At 41.4% G+C, this 24,667-nt stretch overlaps 2 protein-coding genes across 5 annotated transcripts in view; one reads left to right on the plus strand and one right to left on the minus strand.

Annotated features, from left to right (window-relative positions):
* Positions 1-1,560: 1,560 nt before the first annotated feature.
* Positions 1,561-11,775, minus strand: ZDHHC6 (zDHHC palmitoyltransferase 6). Its single transcript, XM_083441784.1, has 11 exons — positions 11,610-11,775; positions 8,778-9,256; positions 7,728-7,819; positions 7,389-7,548; positions 6,536-6,697; positions 5,497-5,550; positions 4,239-4,406; positions 3,914-3,955; positions 3,341-3,486; positions 3,210-3,250; positions 1,561-2,603 (listed from the first exon to the last, which is right to left on the minus strand). The coding sequence occupies exons 2-11, from the start codon at positions 9,042-9,044 to the stop codon at positions 2,500-2,502; spliced, it is 1,236 nt and encodes a 411-aa protein (XP_083297910.1). The 5' UTR covers positions 9,045-9,256; positions 11,610-11,775; the 3' UTR covers positions 1,561-2,499.
* A 325-nt stretch (positions 11,776-12,100) lies between these two features.
* The window catches only part of VTI1A (vesicle transport through interaction with t-SNAREs 1A), a 245,569-nt gene continuing 233,002 nt past the window's right edge, over positions 12,101-24,667 (plus strand). The window contains exons 1-3 of one of the 4 annotated variants that reach the window (XM_083441785.1): positions 12,101-12,401; positions 14,658-14,716; positions 20,906-21,016. In XM_083441785.1, the coding sequence (XP_083297911.1) occupies positions 12,308-12,401; positions 14,658-14,716; positions 20,906-21,016 (264 nt within the window). In that variant the 5' untranslated portion in view covers positions 12,101-12,307. The remainder of the gene's footprint in view (positions 12,402-14,657; positions 14,717-20,905; positions 21,017-24,667) is intronic. The other 3 variants (XM_083441787.1, XM_083441788.1, XM_083441786.1) reach the window with 3 other exon arrangements.

Raw genomic sequence — 24,667 nt, forward strand, 5'->3', positions numbered from 1 at the left:
GGAGAAATACAGGCATTAAACACAGCATACAAATGGGGGCCGGAGGATATAGAGGCGAGATCTGTCAGGGATGCTTTGCAACTTTTCCTATCAAAGCACCTCTTTCCCACCAAATCAGAGCTATTTGTCTATATTCTTTGAAGTATCATTGATCCTCTTCGCCATCAGTAGGGCAGCTTCATTATCTCTTAGTGGGTTTTCTTCTTGGTACAGTAGATGCTGCATTTGCTTTTGCCTAGCGTTGAGCACAAAGGATTTGCTACAGTCGTAATCCAGTCTTTATAAAAACCCACAACTATCTGACTTCTCTTGTATCGAGAGTTTGGTTCTAGTTTTCAGACTTCATAGAAATCCTGGTTTCTAAATATGTGATAGGTGGTCGTTGCATTAAATCGCTCATTTAACCTGAAGACCAAAACAAAACTGAGAAAACTAGTGTCTACACCTGTACAACTAGCAGCTATCATGATTCTACATGCTTAGACTGCATGACTAAGCAGGGCTTTCAGAACCTGAACTGATGTCCACCAAATTTAGTCCAGCAGCGTCTAGAAATTCTACAAGTATGAAATGAGAAATGGGCAATGAGAAATCTGCTATTCAGGTGTCTCAATTTTTGGTTGGGTAATATTAGTTAGTGGGTGATCTGGGTAGGATATTTAATTTGCAGGGGGGTTGCCATAAAATCCAAACTTTTGAATAAATAAGGTATTCGATACTATTCATTGTATCGAATTGTAGATTTCAACGGAAGTCTCATAAGGTTCAACGAAAAAAGCAGAAGATCCAGTGGAAAAGTTCATTCTCTAGTCAGTTCATGCATAAGGTCCATACATGTAAAAGTATCTATTCCACCTGTCTGTTCAAAGAGTCCAATAATCCACATGAAGGGTTGTTACAGTTCCACAGAATCCTTTCACAGAGTCTAAGACAAGGCTTTCCGGAATATTAGCCTTGTTTCGCCAACCTAGGCTTCATCAGTAGTGGATCTTATAGCATGACTGCAACCACTACTATGCCATAAGATTCACTATCCTGTAATATATTACATATGAACCTGTTCTACTGATGAAGCCTAGGATGGCGAAACAAGGCTAATATTCTGGAATGTGAATATTACAGAAAGTGCTGGGTGTTGTCTTTGGCTCTCAGAATTTGGCTGCTTGCAGGACCACCTTCTACCATGGCTGCAAAGAAAAAGTTTTAAGTGTGTTTTAAGTGCAATACACAATGTGACACTAGATGGAGATGGTGAGCCTTATGGAAAATTCAATGTATTTTTTAAACCTTTTTTTAAAAAGGTTTTTCAGAATGTTTTTGATATGTGTGTAGATACACCCATGTGAATCTGATGGGACTTTACAACCTTCACTGGAGGTTCTCCTGTTTCTCCCACTATCTGATGTCAGAAGGGGCACTGAGAGCCTTTTCAGTTGTTGCACCCTGTGCTTAGAATGCCCCCCCCCAAGAGAAGCGCCACTAGTATAAACTTTGTCTTTTCGACACCAGAGAATAGTTTAGTTGTCCAAACATTACAACATCTTATAAAAATGGCTGTCATTGTTGTTCAGTTGGCTTTTATTGGCGTTGCTGTTTCTCCATGCATTTTATTGCTTTGATTACTGTATTTTAACTGTAACCTGTCCTATGCTGAGGGGCAGCTAACAAATTTCATGAAAAAAATTAACACCTGTGGCCTATGAGAAAGAAGTTTAGACAACCAGAGGATTTGGCATAGGAAAGAGAAGAAAAGGAGGTCCTGAGTTAAGACTACCTGCTTTAACATAGATGAACAAATGACCCATTGTTAGTTAATTCTCATCAACATACAACCTATTAAAGTCAATTTTCACGTCATTCAGCCATCAGTGCAAACAGGAATAACTTAATGAAGGTACTACACATGCTATGTGGTATTGTGTCTTTAGGCTCACGACAAACCTACAACTTTCTCTTTACTACAAAAATTTACTGCAAAAATTCTCCAGCAATTTAGCAGTAAGCTCACCTGCCACTATGCACCATAGAATAATAATACATACATAATACATGTGTGTGTGATTCTGGGGGGAAAATGCACATGATTTCAAAATTTAAAACAATCCTAGGTATCAAATCTTTTACCAGCATTGACGTTCACTAAACCAAATGTTTTTCCCAGCTTCCAAGGTGGGGGTGAAAGGCCAATGGAATGTAATATAAAACAAGATACTTTTAAGTGAGCAGTACTAAAATTAAATACAAAGGAAAACAGGTCAAATGTTCTGTCCTGCAAAGTTTTAATATCAAAAGGCATTAATGGAATGGCTTTCTCCATTTTATAAATGGCAAAAAGTACTTAAGATTATGGCACTAGGGGAGCCATCCTTGTGAGCACTCACACATACGAAAACACTTTGCTATAGATTTATGAACTGAACAATGTACAGAACATTTCAAGTAAAAGGACAGTGGTCCAAAAGGAACCTTTCCGCTTCCAAAAGCAAGGCAGGGAAAGGGTTATCTTGTTTTCTTCTCCTTGTCCAATGGCTGATCTGTTTCAGAATCATACAGGCATTTCTCTACGCACCTCCTTGGAAACCAGCCTCTGATTCTGTTGCCATCTAGCAGTGAGAGAAAACAGCAGAAATTAGCCATAAAACAGAGCATTTCCCAGACATCTTTACTTCCCTACCTCCCCAAATCATTGCAGAACAGGGGGAGCCAAATGGGGTATTCTCCCAGTGATGTTGGCTGTTCTCTAAATCACAGAGATCCAACAATCTCTAACCAAAATAACACACTTGTCAGTTTATGGACAAGCAGTTAATATTCTGCTGAAATCTAGCCTAGATATGGTAAGTGTCAGCAGATGGATGGTGAGCACATTGCTCTTGTTTGGGTCACTAGTAAATGCTGTGTCAATCTGATTCTCCTTTTCTGCAGGTTTTGCATGCTGTTTGCAAGCTACTCTTAGGTTATCTTCGGAAGGCCTTGCCCTTAGAACTCGAGAACATGAAAGCCTCATGTTTAGATAAATGTTTAATTTTTAATTGTATCAGACCCCCCACACCTATTTCTTCGACCAGGGCCTGGTTCTGTTTCACACTTTTTTGTGTTTGGAAACGTTGAAAAGCAATCAATTTGGGAAATCAGTTTTGGATTCAATTGTAAGATTGAAATGAAACACTGTAGTTTAAAAAGTGTAAAGCACACAAATGCAAAATTACCATCAGTTGCCGAGTCAATTTTGTCTCCATACATCCAGTGTCTGAAAGATAATAAAATAAATTAATTGGTAAAACTGTTCACCCCAGGATTATCTTTCAATGGAACTTTGAATAACAAAATAAGTACTAACTTCAAGCCTCGGGTGGCTAAAATCTGATCCCCTTTGCGAAGCGAAATTCTTGGTTCTTCAGTGCATGGAGTCGTGATGAACGTCCTCAAGCCTTTTGTAAGAGGGCAACAGGCACCACTGTAGTCTTCTATTGCTTGGTACCGCACCTGAAGGTTTTGTCAGATTCTGTTAAAAATGCATTTCTTGATGCTACTTGCTGACTACAAAGTGCCTTATCCATGCTGAAAATGAGACATGAGCTCAGACTTCTGTTTTCAACTGGTGGTGTTCCTACCAGGGACCCACAGGTGTAGTCAACTAAAAAAAAGATTAATTGTGGGAGACTTGGGGGCCACAAAAAACTTTTGGGGTTCTGGTACGTCTATGAGTTAGTTACCCCTGCTATACACTATACACTTATGCTTTATTCTGCAATGAGACTATCACATGCCTAGCAGAAATGCTTCCCCCCAAAATTAACTTCAAAATCCTATTATCTTACATTTTAAAAAATAAATTGTATTAATAAATTAATTCAGCCCAGGCATATTTCAGTGCAATATGCTAAAACACCAGCAGTGCAGACATACTTACACTTCTCACTCGCTTGTCTGCTTTTTGTTTCAGTTGCTCTATCTGCAAAAGAAAACGTATAGGAGAATTAATACTGGCCCAGTTCTGTGGTATTTTTGCTGGAATCATTAAATGGGTTGGATATTGTTAACTTCCTGCTCTGAATGTATACTGAGGCATGTGGGGTTTTCTTTAGGGATTACATTTTCTATTTTTCTGTTGTTATTACTGTTATCTGCTTTGAGTGTCTTTGGGGAAATAGATAGACAGGAGTACAATTTCTCAGCTTTCACTATAATTAAGTTAATCTCATGGTGGGGAGAGGAGGTGAAGAATAGTAGCTTACAGTCAAACTGTACTGATGGCAGCCTTCCTTTGTGAGCCACTCCAAGCCATCGCCCTCTGGGTTTCCAGACCATGTGAACACTTGCTTGAAATTGTTCCATTTGCTTCCCAGGTCATACGGAAAAATAAAGGTCTCTCTTGTTTGGTAATATTGGATGCGGTCTTTGGCCTGCAAGTACAATGCGACAATAAAATCCTAAAGCTAGCTGTAGGCACAGTCTAGGGATTGTATGTACTTTAATACATAAGAAGCAGCGGAGAGTGAACAGTGGCTCTTTTGCCTCAGAAGAAATTATGCGCAACTTCAAATGAAATGGACAGTGACCAGAAATAGAATTAAAAGGAGCTAGCACTCAGTGTACTTGTCAGGTGGAGGAAAAAAAGAGAAACCCAGTACTCAAAATTACATGCCAGGGCATGGATAGCCTTCCACATATTGTGAACTCTTACAGCCTCAAATATCATGCCAGTGGTCTGGGATGATGTAAATTATAGACCAGTAACATGTGGTTTGCTACTCCTGTACTCGGGCAAAATGAACCTATGAGGAGTCAGAAGCATCGCTACAATTTGCAGGGTCCTAAGGTAAGAGTCTGGCGGATTTAAGAACTAGAGGTAAGGAGCTATGATATATAAGTATCTAGGCAAATAAGCTTTTTAAGACTTTGTATTTTTAAGACCAAAAATAGATTATTATTATAGGTTGAGGTTCTTTATATAATGATGTAGAGATTAAATGAATCAACTTTCGTCCAGAGAGATGGCTGTGGAATTTTATGTGAAGTATCAAAAATGTGCATTTTTAAAAGACGTAATAATAAGAAAATTTCCATTTCAAAACTGTCAGTATCACACTAACTTTGGTTTTACTAACTTGAGTTGCTTTTGTAAACTACAAATGTTTCACATCTGTACATCTTGAACAAATATTATCTAATACAAGTAAGCAGTAAATTCTTTATATTATACTGACCTCTAGTGATACAGTCACGGTGAGTATTAAAAGACTATTTCCAGTTTCTGGAGCTGCTGCTCACTTTATTGTCTGGATACACAACACATATACAGTATTGCTTAAGTGTGGGAAACACTCATCAATTCAATGGAAGAAGTAGCCTTGTCTTTATGGATCTTTATGGAGGGAAGCATCTGCAAAGGCTTCCCTCCATTCAATGTAAAAGGGGGGGAGGTGTTTCTCAGCTGACCGAGCAGCTCTAATGCAAAATATATTTTTAAAATGCATCAGAACGAAATCCTACCTTTTCTTCAATCCATGATTCTATTGAAGTTTTGTTTCTTAAAATGACTTTCAACTGAAAAAGAAAAGGAGAGAGAGATTTATCCACAGAAGTGTATCAAACCAAAATCACTTAACAGGGTCTGCATTCAGGACCCTACAGAGAAACATTTTTATGAATTATATTCCTTCATTTATGCGGGATATCTCTAGATCGCTCTTTCTTCAAAAAAGCTCAGAGCGATGTACATCAAAATAACACAAGGAATATAACAGTATGTATAATGTAACATTGCCATATATGTAGGTATTTGGGCTATAGTGATTTGCCATACCTACATTGCTTCTGAGGAGTAAACATTCTGTTATCAGATTACAAAAACCTGCGCAAATAAAAATATTGTCAGGTGACATCTGAAAGCCATCAATGAGGGAGACAGACAAACAACTCAGGTGAGATTATTCCAGATGTGGAGCCTACCAAGTAAATCATGGTGGAACCACAAGTTGAGTCTTCCACCCCTGCTTGATCTTAAGGATGAAATGTTTCATCATCAGAATAGTCATAAATAAAAAGCAACTTTCTAAAAGCTCAACCAGTTAAGACTACTCTCTGAATTGTTCACCTCTATAGCCATGGTGGGGAACCTCTATCACGTGGGTCTAACTAGGCCCAGGAGGGGTCTGAATCAGGCATGTGACTGTTTTCCCCAAACCACTCTGACCTGCCCAACACTTGTGGGGATTGTAATGATGCGACTGGGATGGGCTGCACTACTTAGCTGCCCCTCCGGAATTCCCAAGTGCACTGATGAAGCCTATCAGCTGATGAGTGCTGACAGCGAGCAAGCTGAATGAGTGCTGTCCGCCTTGATCAGCTGATTGGCAATGATGGTGCACCTTCAAAGGAGCTCATCTCAGCACCAAAAGATGACCCAGAGGACACAATGATTTGCAATATAACAAGGCTTAAAGAATCAGGTCTCCCCCAATCATGGGTTGGTGTCCTACCAAAATCTCAGAGATTTTAGCCATTTTGTAAGAAAAACCATCAGACTCACCTGGATAACAAACAACATACCGACAGCTATAGTTGTTCCCAATGCCAGCCCCAAAGCAAATAAAGATGCAGCAAATGCAGACAACCCAAATGGGATGATTGGGCGGGGGTCTCTTCTGGCGGCACTCATATCAATCTTGACAGAACTCCAGCCAAAGGATACCTATGAAAGGAAACCAAGAACAGCAATTCAGGCAAACTGCTGACTGAAGAAGCAAACAGCAGAAATCTTTCCTCTGCATGACGGTATTTTGGCAGTGCCTCAAAACTCATTGAGAAATTTTACTACACGCCTAAGCAAGTTGAGCATCTCAGAAATTATGTCTTGCCTGAAGAACATATTTGGTGCGGTCCCCATTTTAAAAAAGATAACCCAAGCTTGCACAGATGGCATACACACTATTTTGTGCTAAGTACCACTGGGGGAATCTGATCTCCCAAACTCGGAAAGAACTTTTGAATCCATTGATTACATTACAAAGTCTCTCTCTTATTAATATTGCTTTGGTTTGCTCTCCTTTTCTCCTCAAGCTTAATTTCTTAATTGCTTTAAAACATTCTCAGTATTAAGCTGTGCCTGTGAGATTCTTTGCAGATAAGCAGAAAAGCCAACTTGTGGTCAGAGAAAAATAATAAAGAGGACACAGTCTAGACATGGGACAAAGCAAAGGTCACATGTTTACGAAGAGACAGCAGCAGTATCGGTGCCAGGATGGCATGCATTTGATCACACGACAAATGACACCTGTTATATCTGCAGATGTAAAACACGGTAGGGTTAAAGAGGGATGGAGCACCTATATTTCCAGACGTTAATTAACTCAATTCTGTAGATGTCAAGAGCTTTTTCTTACCCTGTTATAAAGCTGAGTGTACATGGTCATGACAAAAATGAAAGCAGCATGGATACATCCAAGAGGGGCTAGCAGAAGAAAGAGAGTGAAGGAGGCATGATTCTGAAACCCACAGCAGTTATTGATCCAGGGACAGTGATGGTCCATCTTCATCACACACCTAAGAAGCAATCCAAGTTTAATAGTCCTGTTCAACAAACACACCACCAGCCAGTCCTTCCTACTCCCAATTGCTAAAGCTTAATTAGTGGCCACTTCCAACCCCATTTTTAGCAGATCTGGGTATTATATGATTATTAACCGAGCACTTGAACAATATAAAAACATAAGCAGTTGTACCTGTTACACTTTCGGCAGTGATGAGAGCGGGGAGCCTTGTAAGACTGGCATATTTTACAGTACTGTAGATACATGCAGTCCTGAGAGTTTTCCTCAAAAACAGAAAAAAGAAGGCAAATAAGGAGCAAGTCTCTAACATACAGTCTGTACTTTCTTTTGCTATTCTGTCTGGGTGTAGCTTCCTCTCTAACTGGGTTGAGCAGTCATGAGATGGCAATCTCAACCTTCACCCATAAAATCCCCCTGCACTGCCAACTTTGCAGGAGAATTCAGTATATTATATTCATTTGCATAATTAAGCACCAATCCCCAGAAGTATTAACATTTCCACTTGTGCTATGGGGCACCAGAAATTTACAGAAGATAAAACTGAAATTCCTAGGCGAGCAGTGGGAAGCCTGTGGCCCTACAGATGTTGCTTGACTCCATCTCCCTCCAATGGTGGGTGAATGATGGGTACTGTAGTCCTGTAGGATCTGGAGAGCCAAAGGTTCCTGTCTCTGTCCTAGGCATTTGTCCTGTTGTTGTTTTCCCCAACATCTCCCTTCCTTTGCAGTCCTAGTAAGTAAATACACATTTAATTAGGTTGTATGTACCGCTTTGGTCAACAGGACTTATTTACAAGGAAGCCACCAGAAACGGAACGTGTTTCTAAACCATCTTGTTCCAAGGAAAGAAAATTTTGAAAGTTCCCGTTAGAAGAGAGTAATCTGACTGGCAGCTAATGCACAGTCAGTACACCTTGTCACCTGGAGGCAATTTTTACTCACCAGAGGCTACCAGGTGATCACTGAATTTGACTTCACATATGTGGTCTGATTTCATACTCAACAAACATTGCTCAAGATGGTGACTGAGTTATCGGTGAATTTCCTATTGTGCTCTGTGAAAATTCAGCTCCCATCTTGACCTGATTCTACAGATCATAAAACTAGGTCCAGAGATCCTGTTCTAGGCTAGGATCTGGTAGGTTTGGGAAGGAAGCTGTGATAACCAAAAAAGAAAAAGAAAAAAAGTGATGGGTTAAAAAAAGATATCTCATTTGCTTACTGGTTTCCATCCAAAGGGAACGTATCCAGGCCCAATAAACATGGCATTGAAGTAATTGTAGAGAATCATAACAGTCCAATTGATGAGCATGATGAAATTGATACTTCCTCCTGTTGTATCCAAAGGCCAGTACCACAGAACAGCATCGATCATAGCCATGGCAGAACATATTGCTATTACACTGAGAGCTATGATGGGGCCCCAGTGGCACAGTCTTTTCAGTTCATGGAGATTTTCAAACCTGATAACGGAACAAAGCATTCCCATTTTGCAACAACGTGAATTCCTATTTCAGGTGGTTCCTTTCAGGTATATGTTTCCACTTGTCATAAGTTTTCATCTCTATAGCAATGGTTACATGTCCAAATAGCAAGTGCAATGTAGCTGGAGTTAAGCCATTTGCGGTATCTGGTAGACTCATCAGGTGTAGAAGTTCTTCAGCATGAGTGTCTGAAGGAAAGGCTGCCTCTACCACACACCTAAACAGAGGGAGAAAAAGTAAACAATAGTAATAACAATACTTTCCAAGATAAATTATTTGGATTAGAAACAAAAACAGCTTGGCAAATGCAGCGCTGCTTCTCACACAGGCCCAGTTCAGACATAACAATGTCAGACCAATAACCCACAGTTTATTGGCTTGAAAATGAGCCATGTGTCCTTCAGACTTCGTCCTTGTGCCCTTCATTCCCTCTTCTGCTTATTGCCCAGCTCTCAGATTGTGAAAAAGCGCCATTTAACATGAAATCTGATTCATCTATGGAATAAGAACAGTCACAAACTATGATACTTCTTTTGGTTGGGGGGGGGCGGGGCAAACCAAACCAGACAATAGCCCTCCTGTCTATTCTGACCCATCCGGTAAACACAAAAACAGCTATTTATGTAAGGAAATGAAGCACAATTATTTCACGAAGCAGACAGAACAATCTTCCTGTTTTTGAGTTACTCATCTCAGCCTGTTCTTGAAAGCATAAGGAACTCATCTTGCTGTATCCTCAGTACTTCTTGGCAAGGATTCCAAGAAACGTGAGACTAGAATCATGTGTCCGATGGGGCTATCTTTCTTCAAAGGGATTTTGAGACTCTGGTAGTTTGTGATGTGACCATGAGTTCAGCTTTTCAAAGAAAATGAGACTTGGTAGCACACACCCCTTGAAGGTGCTTAAGCAGCTATTTGGATTTCAGCCACTGCTTCCAGTCCATTCAGCTAGTTATGTTTTCCTCTTGGTAATGTACAATGAAAGAATAAGGCGTCCATCAGGCACCTGTACATTTAAAGTGATTTTGCATTATAACAGATGAGGGAGAAACAGCAGAGGCAACATTCAGCCTGTCTTTAAATATAATCAATGTATGGAACACACACTATTTCTTTTGCACAAGTTATAAAATAAATAACCAAACTGCTTAACTGAGTGATTTATTTATTTGTGGCCTTTGCACACAAATTGTGAAAGTTAAACTTCTTTTAAGCCCCAATTGCCTACTGGCAAATATATTGTTGTGTTTTGTTACAGGATATTGCCGACTTCCAGTCAGTTAACAGAAGAGACCAAGAAACTATCACAACTCTACATCAGTTACATCTGAATCACATAATCTACTCCAGGGAGTTACTCAACTTTAGGTGGAGCTTCCAGAACAGAGAGGGTGAGGTTTGCCCAGAGCAGGTAGTTCTTACAATTTTTCCATGACAACATATGAACAGCTATGAGAAATTTGGGGAATACTTATTGTGGACCTTGTTGTGGAAAATGTCATCATAACTTGTTGCTACTATGTCTGCTCCCACATTCCGCTTGGCCTCAGGACTATCTACTTTGCCTTCGTCATTTTGTACAAGTATCTAAGCTTAGAAACTTGCATAATTTTTGGCTTCCAAGAGTCAATTTCACCGTTCCACTTGGCAGTATGAAAACACTAAAGGAGAAGCTACTTAGTTTCAGGCCAAGGGCCTAGAACACAAAATAAAGGGAAATGTGACAAAGCTGCCCCATTCTAGCTTACTAGCACTGAACTGCACAGCGAAGGAGAGAAGCATGTAAAATGCTGGAGAGGAGGAGGAGAAAGAGAATTTATTACTTAGACCTTGCCCATCTGGTCGTGCCTCCCCAGCCTTTCGGGGCGGCTCCCAACAGAATATTAAAAACACAATAAAACATCAAACATTGAAAACTTCCCTAAACAGGGCTGCCTTCAGATCAAGCAATTTGATGGGAGGAGCACAAACATAAAACTTTCTGCAAATAATTAAAAAAGGAAATCCTACTTCAGAAAGCCACTGGCTGGTTTCTTTAAACCTCCAGAGGCTTTTTTCCCCAGGGCTTGTTGCCATGGCGTTGGTCTCTCCATGAGAACTCTTTAATAGAACCCAAATAACCGGATAATAATTAAACGCATCCCTGAAATACGCGGCTAGAGAAGAGAGGAAGCAGGTCTTGCACCCGCTAACTAGGGCCTCTCGGCATTTCGGTCTCTTAGCGGCTGCGCAACAGGCAGCAGTTCCACAGGTGAAACGGCATCGCATCCTCTTGCGGAGGAAAAGCGCCACCTGTTGGGTGCCTGCCTGCCTGGCTGGCAGCAATCGAAGACCCAGAAACAAAGAGACGGAAACCTCATGGCCAAAGCAGGAGAGGAGGAAGGGGTCGAAAGGGAGCCAGGAGAGCGGGGCGAAGGAAGGTCGCGACGCAGCCGCTCCTCCGTCCCGCCCTCCTGCTCTCCCCAGAGGCTGAAAGGGATTCCTCTGGGATTCCTTGGCAGAAGAGAACGAGGAGGGTCGGGTGGCTCCGCGGCCGCCCTTCCCGCCCGGGGCAGAACAAGGCGCCTTACCCGCGCAGGGCGAGGGTCACTCCAGCCAGAGGCTCCGCCGCGTCCTCCCGAGACGGCGCCCGCCAGCCATGCCCCGCGCGCCACCTCCGCTCGCTTGCTCCCTCGTTTGCTCCGCGCGGCCACTTCCCCGGGGCACCTTGGTAGGACCCGGACGGATAACCCTCCTGTTCCGCCCTCACTCCGTCGCGCCCTCACCAACCTGGCAGGTGCCCTCTGAAATACGTCCCTCAAATACAAGCAGTGCACATTTTCCGTGCCGTCGGGATAAACGGGATCCGAGGGGGCCGCCGTTCTGTGGCGGGGAGCGAGCAAGTTGAGCTCTCTGCCCATGCTCGGACTAACTTGCGAGTCCGATTCAGCCCGCCGCCTGATTTAAGAGGCGTCTGATTTTAGAAGCCGACCAGCTTGCCTTGCCAAGGAGAGGTTGGAAACGGGCGAAGGCGGTCGGGCGGTCCAGCGGAACCTTGCCTCGCGGCCGGCGGCTCCGCGGGGGAATGTTGTTGATGGAGCGCAACCCGGAAGTCTAGCGCTGACAGGAGCAGCGGCAGAGGCGAGTTTGGTTTCCTCGGCTGCCGGCGGTGGTGGAGAAGAAGGAGGACGACGAGGAGGAAGAGGGTCCCGTCAACTCGCCTCTGTTCCTCAAAGGGCCGTTTCGCTTGGGCTTTTCCCCCTCCAGCCCAGACTTCTCCGCTGCCACGATGTCCTCCGACTTCGAGGGCTACGAGCAGGACTTCTCGGTTCTCACCGCGGAGATCACGAATCGCATCGGGAAGGTGCCCAAGTTGCTCGGAGGTGAGCGGTGGCGGCTGAGGAGGGTTTGCCTCCCGGCTGGGGCACCTCTTGGTCTCTCCTCAGCTGGCCTTGGGTGTGAGGCCAAAAGAAGAGTCCTGTGGGATCAGGCCGGTGGCCCCTTTTAGTCCAGCAGCCTGTTTCCTCCATGTCTGTCTACGAGAAGCCCGCAAGCAGGACGTCAGCAGAATAGCTCCCATCTCTCTGAGGCTGGGTGGGTGGGCTACTCCAGAGTCCGGACAAGCTGCCCCACTCGCTTTCTGTTGAGTCCTATCAGTGCTGGATTTACGTACTGTATAAGCTAAACAAGCTATAGCTTAGGGCCCTACTCTCTTGGCCCTCCTCAAAAAATTTCACTATTAATATACTTCTTCTTAATTGTATTTCAGTTCAACAATTACTTTGATAAAATACATATTTTGTTATGTGCAGATGGCTTTAGATATCTATCAGGTCCATAAATTACCACTCAACACAAAAAACAGCGACCATTTGTTGTTGACCAAGGACAGCTGGACATATAAAGGGCCCCATTACCTTCAGTAGCTAGGGCCTCATCAAACCTAAATCCGGCCCTGGTCCTAGTTATTGATCCATTTTGCTGCTTTTTGTCAGTGTACGGTCCTTAAAATCAAGTTCTTTCTCAGATCTGTAGCCAGTCCGGTTGTTGCTAGTTGAACGCACCATTACAGAAAACCGTATAATGCCCTATGTACACCTGTTTTGAAGTAAGGCCTTCTGACTTCCAAGTAAGTGTGCAAAGAATTGCAGCCCCAGAGCCTATTCAAACAAGTGCCAACCTGGTTAGGGTGACTAGTGCCAAGTGGAGGCCAGCGTTCTTGCGCCAGCACAAGCCACTGTCAGCAGCCATCCTATCTAGGTCAGCCTGTGCTACTTGATAGATGTGAAAGATCAAAGAATTAATCCCAAATAGCTGTAGACAAGTTGTGATGTGGGAGGGACATGTGAGTAATGAGATGAGAATAGTGGTGTAGTGGATAAGGGAGCATTGGAACTGCAGCTCTGGGACTTTTTCCAGAGGAGATGTGATGGCATCCTCTGCCAGAGCAGCTTTTAGGTTTGATTGTGACACATTAGCATGGGAAAAGTCATGCAATTTATTAGGCTCAGCATGATTGGAATCCTATACATGGTCTCCTGGGAGTAAGCTCCAGTGAACTTAGTGGTGCTGACTTCTGACTGCAAAGACTTAACCAGAGCTTTGACAAAAGATCTTCAGCCAGCTGAAATGCAACCATTAGATTTTAATTAGAAATGCAGACAATTTTGCAGAGAGATATTGCCATTTGCATTGCTAACATTGTGTGAAAGAATAATAATAATAAATTAATTTTAAAAAAATAAAGCAAAAAAACCAAATTAATTTAATTTGGTTTGATTTGATTTGATTTGTAATAATTTGGAAAATTAATAAAAATAATTTGAAAAAAATAAGTAAAGCAAAAAGGCTCTGTTGCTTCAACCAGGTTTATCCCAGGACGCTATGCCCAGGATTGGAGTCTGGCTGGTTGTATCAAATTAGATATTATGCTATGTACTACTGCTCTTTGGTATGCATATAATAATGGGTCAATATATTTGGACTCTCCTTGGGACTACTATGATGAACTCATGTACTTCAAAATGTACCACAACACTGCTGAATGAAAATAAACAATGTTGGGTTAAAGTAGACTTTCCCAACCTCCACCAGGCCTGCTGGATCAGCCCAAAGGCTGATCTAGTCCAAAATCCCATTCCCCCAGTGGCCAACCATATGCCTATGAGAAGACTGCAAGCAAGACCTGAGTGCAACATCACTCTCCCTACTTGTTTGATTACAAATTGCATCTGCCCTGCATATTGGCTGTGTATTCTGGAACTGATTGGAGTTGTAATCCAAAACATCTGGAAATCACAAGAATTTGGGTGTGTGGATTAAAGGCTTAAAAACCCCCCACAGTTGTGTAGTAGGGCCAGACTCTCGCCTTACAAAATACTCCAAAGATATTATCATTAACTCAAAATCTATGGTTAATAATAGTACAGAGTCCCAGAAAATAAGCACCACACCTTTCTCCAGGCACACACAAACAAAAACTTGAGTACCACAAACGTACCCAAAAGAGACACCCACCTTTCACACGAGTTAAGCTGCAAGAGTCTGTTGCTCTCCAAATGACAGAGGAAGATGAAATGAATATAGAAGCTCACATTAACAGAACTGTATTCACTGGTGCTCCCCCTCTTTGCTTTCAGATGAGAAGAAGCAAATGGTTTCAAATGTGGAGAAGCAGCTGGAAGAAGCAAGAGAGTTGGTAAGTTCTCAGTTCTGCAGAAGTGCTGCCATATGAGAGTGGGAGCAGGGTACATTGGTGTGTAGAGGTCCTTGCTTTGGATATTCATTGCCTATTTCTCAGATAATGTCCATCTTTTATTAGAGGTGGGGAGTAGCTCATGGAACGTTCCAAATGTCAAGGTATGGGCAAGCAGACGAAAGACAACAGAAGTAGCTGCAGAAGACTTGAGAGGAGGCAAAATATCCAAGAAGCTTACTGGAAGAGGCAACAAGAAAATGAAAAAATCCTAAAATGAAAGAGTGTTGGAATATAGTTTTGGCAAACAGTTAATCTCATGCTGAGAGATGGGAGTGAACTCGAACTCTTTGTTGAGTTTGATGGCACCAGTGCAACTACTTTCTCAGCAGTTCACACACTGAGTCATACAGGTGAGCAGTACAGCATGATTGGCTGGTTGCATCTGCTGTAAAACTAGCACTGACTATACAGCAGGACTTTGTATCTAGGAGAAGAGGAACAATATAGGCATAATGATACAGGATTTCCCCATTATCCTGTTCTTAATTTTGAGGGGTTTGGGTAAGCCTAGATTGTCCCACAAATGTGGGAAAGGACTACAAACCTTAAAAATTCCTCCAGAGGGTGACCAAAAAACCCAGGGAAGGTGTTTAACATTGTGCAGGCTGTGCTAGAACAAACAACTTGTCTGGATCTCGTTGTAGCTTGGCTAGAATGAGGAGTGGTTAAGAGATAACTGTAGGAAGAAAGCAATGATGGGTAGGTGATTGGCTGTGAATGCTCTTTTTGTGTGAACTGTGCATGTTTTGAGCGTATTACAGTTGACAATGAACTACTGGCTCACAGATCTCTCCCTAGTCAAATCTGCTTCCTGACATAGACTTTGGAGCACACAGATCTAACTGGAAATCTGTGTGTCACTGACTTTACATCAAAACTCAGTAGCTATGTAAAAGCATGACTGTTCTTTTTGTTTTGTTTTTTTGGTACCTGCTGTTTGTGTTTCCATGTAATCAGGGGTCACACAATGTTTGTTTCTCTTGACATGCTTCATTGCCTTGTCACTGACATCATACTGTGCCTCTATGCAAGATCCGGAACAATTCTCTGCTCCCCATCCCAGCTCCAACTTTGAAGCTGGAGCAGGTGCTGGGTTTTCTAATTTAATTGCTTTACATTAGAAAAGGTAGGAGGTGGTGGTCACTGGTTTGGCTGTAACCTTGAATCAGGAAGCAAAGCAGTGCGTATATATGCCTGCTGCATTGTTGAGGTCATGGGCGTAGTAAATAACTAAACATACTTAACTAACTGACCAGTTGCATTGGAGATAATTCAGTTCTGCCACCCCCTAACATAAAGCCTGCCAATAAATCCTGGCTATGCCCATGGTTGGGGTGCACAGAGGCTAGTCAAGGTTCTCAGCTACACGGGTCAATGATAACGTTATAAGTGTGTTATAAAAATGTGACACCAGATGGTGCTGTAGAGCTGCAACCCAAAGTCAATGGTAATTCACATTGGGTTTTCATATTTTTAAAAATTATCTCTGTAGATCCAGCCTAGGAAGCTCCCCCATCCCAGCTTTTTGACTCCGGAGTGAGTGCTGGCAGCTTCCTTTACCTTAGCACAGCTTCTCTGTATGGGGCATGTGGCTGTGGAGTGGACAAACCATTGTCCTTCCCTTGCTGCATACCTCTGTAGCCCAAAAATTGGAATGAAGCCAAGGGCTTGTCACACTTGTCAAAGGGCATCGGCATACTTGCTATGGTGAGCAAAAGGGAGGAAGCCTAAGAGTAACCAAAGGAGTGGGATCTGTGCCTGTATGTATCTGAGTGGCCTTGTTTATACAAACATACATGAAATGGTGGGTTCAGTTTGTGGGTATGAAAGAGAATGAATCTCCTCACTTTCTTCCCATACCTTCAGTTTTGTAGGGCTACTTCAGTTGCTGGCAGAATGATGAATACAATAGAGTATAGCATCTGTTCCTTGGAGATGCTCAGGGAATGGATTTGTGTGGTACTTGGGCTCTTATAAATAACATCTTCTGGGTCAGATTAGCTAATAACTTTTGAAAGTATACTAGCCTCTGTATGGAGGTTGCTACACATCCACTTGGCAGCGTAATATATGTGGGCTGCTTATCTTGTGGAGAGTCACCACAAAAATGCCATGTATTCTTGCACAGCACCCATGCTGCATGTTCTTGCTGGTGAATGAGATGCCACAGATAATGCAGATCCTCTTTTCAATAGCTTCTATGCAGGGATTGTAATATGTCAATTGGTCCTGGTTGCAGGCATCTCTGGTACCACTTTTACTTTTACCCATTTGGTATGCTATCACTTAGATACAGACAGACAGCTATAAATAGATAAAGGTAAAGGGACCCCTGACCATTAGGTCCAGTCGTGGCTGACTCTGGGGTTTCAGTGCTCATCTCACTTTATTGGCCGAGGGAGCCGGTGTACAGCTTCCGGGTCATGTGGCCAGCATGACTAAGCCACTTCTGGCAAACCAGAGCAGCGCACGGAAACGCCGTTTACCTTCCTGCCAGAGCGGTACCTATTTATCTACTTGCACTTTGATATGTGCTTTCAAACTGCTAGGTTGGCAGGAGCAGGGACCAAGCAACGGGAGCTGACCCCGTTGTGGGGATTCAAACCATCGACCTTCTGATCGGCAAGTCCTAGGCTCTGTGGTTTAACCCACAGTGCCACCCGCGTCCCTATAGATGGATAGATATAGTTTACATTTATTGTGAATCACCCTGGACTTGTGAAATGAAGGGTAGCACATAAAATCAAACTAAAAAAATATAGTCCCATAAAACAGCATACTAAAATAGCAGATCAAACAATACTATATTACCGTCACCAGCTGGATTTAAAATGCCTACATGGATAAATAGGTTTTTGTCTGATATTTAACCCTAACCCTGGGCTTTCAGAAAAAGCTATAACCACTTATATATAGTTCCAAAAGGAATGTTCACTAACTTCCATCATGTTTTCTGCACAAGACTATTTTTCATCTGTCTTAAGGATTTTCAGTCTACCTGTAGGGCAGTGGAGCTAATCAGATGAAAAAAGGTGACTGACAGTTTAAAAATATAATATATGCAAGAATAAATAGCACAAGAATAAATAAACAATTGGAACCTGTTGAAAAACCTGACAAATGAATAAAAAACCTTTCAGTTGTTACTAGAGGGACATTGTGTCTAAACCAGGGGTGTGGGGAGGAAATCTCATAACCAAGTAGAATGCTTATGCTGGAAAGCTGGACCATTACAAGTCATATATATCTGTTTCTTATCTGTATAGAGAAACAAGCTAAAGCATCATTGTTAATGGTGTACAAGACCTGTCCAAACCTCCATAATGAACTGTACTTCAAGGTATACTGTATCTCCCTTTACCTTATCAGTCTCATCAAGAAGTGTATTTACTTGAAGTTTTCTGAGCATTCATTTTATCATTCCTTAAAGAGCTTCCCCTATTTCATGATTTACCTTTAATTTCAGAGGTATGTAGGGTGAAGCTTCAAAGGATGGTGAGAAATGCTGAAAGTCTGATTGCAACTGGGAAACTTATTTTTAAGAGCAATGAATGAACAGTAATCCAATAGCAGTCCAAATTGGATTTTGTACTATAGCTTAGATTCTGGTTCTCATATTTACTATATTTCATGTAGAAAAATAGGTCAAGACTAATTAAAGGAGAACTGATGTATCATTCAGCTCTTGAGGTGTATATGGGAATGTTTATCTATCACATTTTATGGATTGGTTAAAGCAATCCACATAAGGTACTCTGACCTTTGACAGATCATTTAATCTATACTTTAGCTTCTTTGAACAACGTGTAAGGATGACAAGGAAATTTCCTACCTCACATAAGTGATAAAGGTAAATTATTAATTACAAAAGGCATTGATAACTAAATAACCATAGGACAATCTCTCCTTCACCATAGCTCTTTAAGAAAGAAAGAAAAAAGCCCCTGTTCATGTTTTTTTTAAAGGACACTGTCTCTTTGTGGTAACCAATCACTCAGTCTACTTCTTTCTGCAAAATAGTTCTCTGTCTTTTTTAATGTTGGAATGAGTAGAAGTTGAGCTAACAGCTCATTATTTTCCTCCTTGTGTCATAATACGAACAAAATTGGCTGACTTTTCTCTAAGATTAAAAAGAATATCCTGTTTTAACATTTCCATCCTAATGATGATCTTCATTTAATGTACTTCATTTTTTGTTCATACTTTTGTTTTCCGATCTTGTTGCTAACACTTTTAGACAGGTGCTTAAAGCAATTATTGACTTCCAGCAATTACTTAACATGTTGGTGATTAATGTCAAGGCTTGCATATAAAAATCAATTTTAACAAAACTGGCTAAGGAATACAACTCATTAAAAGGTCTCCTGAACAGGTTGAAGTAAAAATCAAACTTGAAACATTGCCACCCAAAGCATGCAGTTTTTACATAGTCCTATGGTGGGATTGGATTTAGGCAATCTAACTCTGCTCATATCAGGTTGCTGATCATTTGTTTCTTCAAAGTTAAACTAGCTAATCATTTTAATTGCTTCAGTTCATTTGTTCTTCTTGGACAGATTCATGATTCTAGTCATTGTCAGGAGCTACACATATGTATATGTTGCCAGTGTGAGATCCTTTGGAAGGAGGAGTGGGATATAAATTTAATTAATAATAATAATAATAATAATTTATTTTTATTGTCTATGCTTTCCTATGCTAACATTTTACAAGGAATTTGTGGAAAGGGCACCTCTGTGCACAAATTGCCAGATGTGGGTTAATGGGTCCAGTGAATATGTAAATGAGACAGATAACAGTTTTGTAAACTGATGTAGAAGTACTTGACTTGCTTATACTATCAGGATCTTACTTTCTGTATCTTACTATCTGCACAAAGGAGGAACATACAGTGTTTCCGCCTCAATCCCTTATTTTTAGGTTGTTCAGCTATCCGTATATTAGTAAACTCTGCACACTGCTCAACTGAAAAAAAGAACGTGATATTTTTATATGATGCCTTATCCTTAGAGGAAAGAGACGATTTCCACTGTCTTTGATCTTTCCAAGGATTTTGTTGTTCCTAGCTTACTGCAACCTGTGTTTTTTCACCTTTGGGGAAAGATGTATAAAAGACGTTTGTGTGAAGGTGCCTTATATTGAGTCACCCGCATGAGCCACCTAACCTGGAACTGTTTATGTCCACCCCCAAAAGCTCGCCAGAATCTCTAGAAGAAGCTTACTCATCCCTGTTATCAAGGAGCTTTTGTTTGTAAAGCATACACATAAATACATCCTCCCCGAACTTCTTCCACTGCCACAACTTTTCTGTGTATTGAAACGCATAACTGAGAACAGTATCACCTGAAATAACATAGTAAAGGAGTGTAGTTAACTGCATATTTTTTCTCATCCTTTCCCCATTTCTTTTATTTTCACAGGTATTTTTAGAACTGCCAGAGAGCAGTTTTTGCAAAACTGCTGTGTAGTTAAACCGCTAAAAGAATGGGACAGGGAGAAGAAATTTAGAGAAAGCAGTGTGAATACGAAGCTCAGGAACAACAGTTAAATGGAGGGCTCTGAAGCAAAGGAAAAATTATGTGCAAGTGGCTATTTCACAGGATCACTTGTTTGCGAGTAACAGCTCAAGCATGTGTTCTCCCAAAGGAGTTCAGTGACATTATTAATATTATTATATTTATTTATACCCTGCCTTTTTCCCTGATGGGACTCAAGGTAGCTTACATATAAATTTGAGAAATTCTAAAAGCATTGAAAAAGGGTCATTAAAAAGCTATGAAACATCAATAGAAATAAAACTAGATACATATATAAAAGCTATTAGAGCCATACCAATAATTACTATAAAAATAGCATGGCAGCAGCCCTTTCATTAAAAGCTGCCAGTCCACATAAGCTTGTTGGAACAAACAAGTCTTCACCTTGCCTCTTCCAAAGTCTGGGAGTAGCCACCTAGAAGGCCCTCGGTGCAGGGACAAAAGTTGTTATCAGGTTATCGCTAAATTGGAAAGCTGTCCCACTTCCCTCCTGTCAACGATGTAGTGCATAACTGCCACACGACTCTTCCTGGCTTAATTCAACTTGTCTTTTCTCTCATACCCCCTTCCCCTTCTTGTTTTTAATTATTAGCTGGAACAAATGGAGCTTGAAGTTCGAGAAATCCCTCCACAGAGCCGAGGCATGTACAGCAGTAGAATGAGGAGCTACAAGCAAGAAATGGAAAAACTTGAAGCAGATTTTGTGAGTTTATTCACGTACAGTGTTTTGTGAGCGGAAACATGTTGCACCTACTGCAGACAAGCCTTATCTTCAGTTAGCATTCAGCTGCTGTAGTGCTGAGGTGGAGGTGGGGGACCTTTGTTTAGCCAAAGAGCTACATTCTGCTGTGGGCAACATTCTGTAGGCTGTATGCTAGGCTTGGGCAGGAACAGATACAAAAATAGGCTGAGCAAAAGATGTGATTCTTATATAGGATACATTCCAGCCTTGCCAGTGTCAGAAGTTTCTATACTCTCTCTCTCTCTCTCTCTCTCTCTCCATCATGGCCATTCTGGAGAGCCTTTCTTAGGCAGTATTCACCATGTTTTAATCTTCTGTCATTCATTCTACTATATAAATGACAGAAGGCACAGATACAAGGCACAGATACATCTCCCCAGTGCATTCCCCCCCCCCCTTAAAAATGTTTAGGGGTACTCTCATTTTGACTCAGGAAAATCACCATTTTATAGTTCAAATCAGTAAAAATAAAAACAGTAAATGGACAAAAGTACAAACATTCACAAAATGTTTACGGGTATGCGTACGCCTACATCCCACCAGAAAAAATGCACTGCAGCTCCCAACAGTTAGCTCTACAATGGTGATCTGTTTTCTTCATTTTGGCTAATACATTGTTCCTGTACTCCAGGCAAGAGGTATTAAAGGAGGTGTGATTTAGTATGTATTTTGGTTTGCCTTGCCTTTTCTTACACAGTGATAACTGGACTTCACAATAGCCATATGTCACAACGTGGCTTCAATTCAAGCTACAGGCTCTCCCTTACTTGTTCTCGAGATCTGCCCATGTATTCCAAGAGGTAATGAGCTGCCCCGAGAGACAGGTAATAATAAATCAAGTTGTTAACGTGCCACAGTTATTATTAGGGGAGTCACACAGATTATTTGGAGTTTCCACCATTCTAGAATAGTTGTGTAGGAGAAGCAGCTCTATTAGTTCCTGTTGCAAAATAATGAACTATTTAAGGTACAACATCTGAAGTTCCCCGTAAAAGGCTAAGATGCCACTTCTGTGTGGATGAGTAAAACAGAGTTTATAAGTGCTCCCTTTGAGCAGTTATGAAATAACTATTTTAGTAGTTGCATTGATCCCGCAGAATAAAAAGCACAAAGCACATAAGAAAATACTCTGTACTTAATTGTACTAGTTTTTAAAAGATAGCATGTACATACTGAATAAAACAAGACAAAAACTTGTTTTGTGTTTTGCCTGACTTACATAGTCTGCTGAAATGCAAGAAGGAAGCTGCAACTAACAAGATAGAAAATCTTTAGAGCTGTTTTCACTGATTGCAGTTTAGAAAGCCCTATGGAGTTTATTGTTGGTCAGGTTTTTTTATCTACTGAGGCTCAAAAAATACAAAAGTGTGTTTTTAAATTGTATCTTGTTGAGTGTTGTGCAGTTAGCGCTATCTTGTGGCCAAATGTGGAGTTGCAATTTGCTATTTGCAGGAAAGTCTTCCAAGTGTACTGTATTGTTTTAAAGGGAAATTGACAGACTGAAACAAGTTAATAGCAGTTTTTGTTAACTTGCCTGCTTTTTGAGAAACCAGTTATTCCTATTTCAGTATTGCAGGTATATAAATGAGCATCCTCTTCTAATAATGCTATGGAGAAAACATTGCCGTTTTGCCATTTGAAAACCAATGTATTTTTCATATTATAAAGCATTTGTATGAGTAGAACTGGATGTAACTTATTGTATTACTATTTGTTCCATAATGAAAACTATAGACAATACAATTTTCTCCCTTGAGGACATTGCCTAGTAAAAACATCAGGTTCCAGGTGGTACAGGGGATATAGTCTCATATTTTAACAGAAAGATAGCAGATTATTCTCTGCACAAAACTGGGTACGATTAAGAGATATAGATTTCTGTGAATTCTGATGCAAATTAACCTGATCTGTGCTTCTTGACTATTGTGTGGAATGGAACATAGTTCTTTTTTCAGATTCCACACTTTTGTTCCACAGAGTTCTGTCTTGCCCTCCCCCTTGCTATTTGACATCTATTTAACAACTACATGAAGCCACTAGGAGCTGTCATCAGTAGACTTGGAGCGAGGTATCATCAATATGCAGATGAAACCTAGCTCTAGCTCTCTGTTGGTTCAGCAGTAATAGTAAAGGTTTTCGAGCACTGTTTAGAGGCTGTGATGGGCTGGATGTGGACCAATAAATTGCAGCTGAATCCTGAAAAGAGAGAGGTGTCCTGAGTTCTCAAGTCCAGGAGGTGTGGAGATGACATGTTCTAGACATGTTCTAGACATGGTTACACTCTCCTGGAAGGAACACGTCCATAGCTTGGGGCTACTGGATTCATCACAGTTAGTGGAGGCTCAGATTACTTTAGGAATGCCTTTCCCCAGCTCTTATTGGTTTGCCAGTGATGGCTCCTTTTGAACATAAATGGCAATGGTGATGATGGTAATGATAATACTAATACTCCTGCTGTGCTAACATACAGACTGGATTACTATGCTGTGCTGTACATGGAACTGCCCTTGAAAAGAACTGAAATTTCTTTTCAGTTCCATTTTAAAACAGAGGTATCTCTGAGGTTCCATTTTAAAACAGCTGTATTGGTTGCTAGTTCATTTCCAACTTAGTGTGATGGCTTGAGAATACTCTTCGCAAGAAATGCTTCTGCTCACTCAGAGATGCATAGATACAGCTTTTATTTTACATATGTACAAGCAGCATACACAATTACACGTCCGAATCCTGTGACTGAGATTCCCCGAGTGATTTACGTCCGCCCCTTTTCCAGCAGAAGAGGCGCGGCATTCTCAATTGATGTCTCTGCCCTCTCCGCTTTAACCCTCTCCGTTCCTGAGCAGATGGAACTGGCACTGCATCGCTATCTGTGCCAGAACTTCCTGTGCGGGGTTGAGGCTTTGCTCCAGCATCTGAGAGCCTTTCCTCCTCCTGGTTTCCCCCCCTTTCCTGCACTGGCTCTTCCTGCCCCCCTTCGTCTGCTCTTCTCTCCTCCTCCCCTTCGTTCTCCGTCAATACCATGGCACTTAGGCCCCAAATATATGAAAGACTCCATACACACACTCTCAGTTCAGCCGAGGAGGACCCTTTTGGTAGTTATACCACCCTCAGAAAATTGGGTGGGCAGTCTGGCAGAGGATGTTCTCTGCGGCAGCTTGAAAGTTGTGGAACTCCCTTCCCAGAGCAATGTGTCTGGTAGCGTCACTAGACAGTTTTCGTTGAATACTGAAGATTCTTCTCTTTATTCTTATTTTTGATACCTTAGGTAAATATTTTTAGGACCCATCTTATTTTTGTGATTGTAATTTGTTTTAAACTGTTTTTAACATTCTGTTTTAAGCTGTTGTGACCCGCATTAGGATGAAGGGCAGGTAACAAATCAAATTAACTGCAGGTTAATATGGAAATGGGATGGAATGAAAACATGTGAAATTGACATGGGTCAGGAACAGAGTAATATATCCACCCCTATCCACAGCATAGTTCATAGCTTTTCATGCAGAAGGTCCCAGGTTCAGTCCTCAGTATATCCAGGTAGGCCTAAAAATGTCCCCCATCTGAGAGACATCACCAGTGCATATTGAGACATTTGGCCTTGTTGTAAAAAGCAGC

This window comes from Podarcis tiliguerta (genome assembly GCF_965153285.1).
Source record: "Podarcis tiliguerta genome assembly, chromosome: 5".
NCBI classification, from domain to species: domain Eukaryota; kingdom Metazoa; phylum Chordata; class Lepidosauria; order Squamata; family Lacertidae; genus Podarcis; species Podarcis tiliguerta.